The 2,857-nt window shown below is 38.6% G+C and overlaps 1 protein-coding gene across 1 annotated transcript; it reads right to left on the bottom strand.

The window, feature by feature from the left end:
- Window positions 1-247: 247 nt before the first annotated feature.
- LOC104963371 (alpha-2-macroglobulin-like protein 1) lies at window positions 248-2,426 on the bottom strand. Its single transcript, XM_010791949.1, has 4 exons — window positions 2,286-2,426; window positions 2,028-2,177; window positions 894-1,115; window positions 248-680 (listed from the first exon to the last, which is right to left on the bottom strand). The coding sequence occupies exons 1-4, from the start codon at window positions 2,349-2,351 to the stop codon at window positions 519-521; spliced, it is 600 nt and encodes a 199-aa protein (XP_010790251.1). The 5' UTR covers window positions 2,352-2,426; the 3' UTR covers window positions 248-518.
- Window positions 2,427-2,857: the final 431 nt, after the last annotated feature.

Consider the following 2,857-nt stretch of genomic DNA (forward strand, 5'->3'; position numbering starts at 1 on the left):
TCCGCCTATATGGGCAACTCTCCACCTATCAGGAGGAGACAGCCACGGCCATTGCCGTTCGCAAGCGCTGGAGACGCTGTAGTACATAGGCCAGGCCTGTAGGTGGCGCTGTAGTCTGCCACAAAAGCAGCGAAGAAGACTTCTCACAGATTCAGCCCGTGCAAAAACAAGGCTGGAATAGTGCGAAATGAGGCATGGCTAAAATGCATGATCTGTTTGGTATTTTGAAAAGAAAACTTTGCAGACATGTTTTATATAGGTATGGCCCTACAATATATTATTCAAATATAGCATGATAGGTCCACTTTAATTTAATTAAAATGGCATCCTTTTTGGTGTATCTGACGGAGTTGACAAAATCAAGTTAGGAAGTGAATAAATGTCAAGTTTACTAACAAGTGTTTAAATAAAAAAGGTGTTCCCTTACCTGATTTGCTGGTGCATTCCTTTGTCTAATAAATATACCACATTAAAATAAGGGTTGTATTTAAAACTTTTTTTGTAACTTACCTCAAGAATCAGTGCTGTAATAGTGTACAGTATATTATATTTCTTGCCCTACTGTCAATAAGAATGGATATCAGTAGCAAACTATAAAACATACCGGTGTAATAGACCACTGGATGGCAGTCATAAGGTTTTCTAATATCGGAGTTCGTCACAATTTTGATCCCTATTCCCTAGAAGGGCAAAGAGAGAGATTATTAGTTAACCAACAAAATATGAAGTCATATTTTGTATATGATTGGTCACACATTTTTAACGCAGACAGTTTTAAATGACCCTGACAGAAATCACAAAAGGATACATTTTCTCCTTAAAAATGTTATATCGATCAATCTCAATATCTACAGCCCATTATTTAACACCAATAAAAAAACGACATGTTTCACTTTAAAAATGTTGTAGACGTCATTCTTCTGATCGTCCTCTGGAAAGTAGAATGAGCGCTTTGCTCGACTAGCTGGCTCTACGTCAGGGGCAAGCTCCAGTTCTGGTTCTATTATCTCGATTTCATCCTCTGGTACTGGCAGAAGCTTGCAGGGATCGGACTCAGCGTCTACAAGGTCATAGCTGTATCCTGAGAGCTTTTGCACAGGCAACTGGCTGTACACCTGCATAAAAACACACATGAGTCAGGTTAAGTCATCAGTTTACACAGGAGGTAAAGATCAGTCCAAGTAGAGGTCAACATCATCATCATCATCATCATCATCATCATCATCATGTTCCTAATACAACATACAAAAATTAAGTTAAAATAAAAAAAGACCTGCAGAATGCAGGCAAAGAACAGCTGTACTGCTGAGCTAATTTCAAATTCAGTGTGGATCTGGCAGCGGACAGTGGGAAAAATATATTTGTAATGCCTTTATCTGGAGACTTTTTTTGTTTTGTTTCTATAACTGGTTAATTTATGTTAGTTTGGGGGAAAACAAAAGACTGATTCCTCAAGATAAGTAGTGTGAATAGTCAGTAACTACACAGCACCACAGGTCAGGTCTGCTTAATCTTTCTGTGAAAACTGTAGTCTATAAAAAGTGTGAAATATGTAAGCTCTATGTTAAAAAACTGTTAACTGATAAAGGAAAAGGACTGATCTGAATGTTATCTTTAGCAGGAAGTCATTGCATTTACAGATTCTGTTGAGTGTGTTAGAATGATTTACAGTCAGATCAATCATTACTGAACAATTCAAAAGATATTTCAGGGGCTATGCTGTAGTAGCATCCAATATCATACTATCATCCAATATCATACTATTGCACTTGACTCCAGTGTTGAGAGGAAGCAAAATTAATGTTAACTAGGTCGATTTGTAAAGTGTTTTCTCTCTGTTCCATCGGGTTTCCATGTCTGGCATAATGGACATAGCTATAACGACATTTGGTTGTGCAACCATATGTTGCGTAATGAGAATCCTTGTTTTCTACCTATACTATTTACTCCTTTTAAATCCATGCCTTGTTTTAAGCATTAAAAACATCATGCTCAGGTGTGCGTAAAGATATGATATGGTTTCATACCGAGTCAACAGTGAGTTCCTGCTCTTTCTGCAGCAGCAGGACGCTCTGGTCGATGGCTCTGACGGAGCACATGGAGCCTGGGTGAGCCTGCAGGGTGAGCGTGGTCTTCTCTGCTGGAAGCTCCTGGAGAGAGGAGAACCTCAGAGACACCTGCAGAGAAGACACCGAGGTGGGGAAGCATTAGTTTGACAGCCCAAAAGAAGTGAAGAAGTAAAGACCTAATGTATGGTAAAGACTTAAAACCATGAAGTTGAATACCTTGTTATTGAGGCAGAGCCTGATTGGAAAGTCCATGCTATCGGCCACAAGCTCCCCTTTGGGCATCACAGTATAAATGACCACCTGGGCAAAAGGGGCCAGGTTTGTAACCTGACGCAGTGGCACAGACAACTCTCCTTTGTTGACTGAACCATGGCACACAGAGAGAAAAGGAAATTACATATGAAATTATCACAATAAGTAAACACAAATAATATACTCTTCTCATTCAACTAACATAATATAATAACCTGTGAAAGTAGCCTGATGCTTATGTAGGTACCAATAGGCACATGCATATATCTTTTTTTATAAATGCCCAGCAGGTCGAGACTTCACTGGTTGCAAAAACTCTGAATGCATAGAAGTCTATGAAAAAAAAGTCCCTGATATAATAATTTGGTAAATATATTCTTTATGAGTTTATGGTTTCATTGAGTAGTTTTAATTATCTTTAATACGTCATGATGTTAATTTTGTACATTATGATCCCATTTAGAGTCAAATAGACAATGAAGTAGGTTGTGCATTTGGGCGTGGCTACCTTGTGATTGGCATCTGCTGACAATAAT

Source organism: Notothenia coriiceps, unplaced genomic scaffold (genome assembly GCF_000735185.1).
Source record: "Notothenia coriiceps isolate Sejong01 unplaced genomic scaffold, NC01 NC01_scaffold00036105, whole genome shotgun sequence".
NCBI classification, from domain to species: Eukaryota; Metazoa; Chordata; class Actinopteri; order Perciformes; family Nototheniidae; genus Notothenia; species Notothenia coriiceps.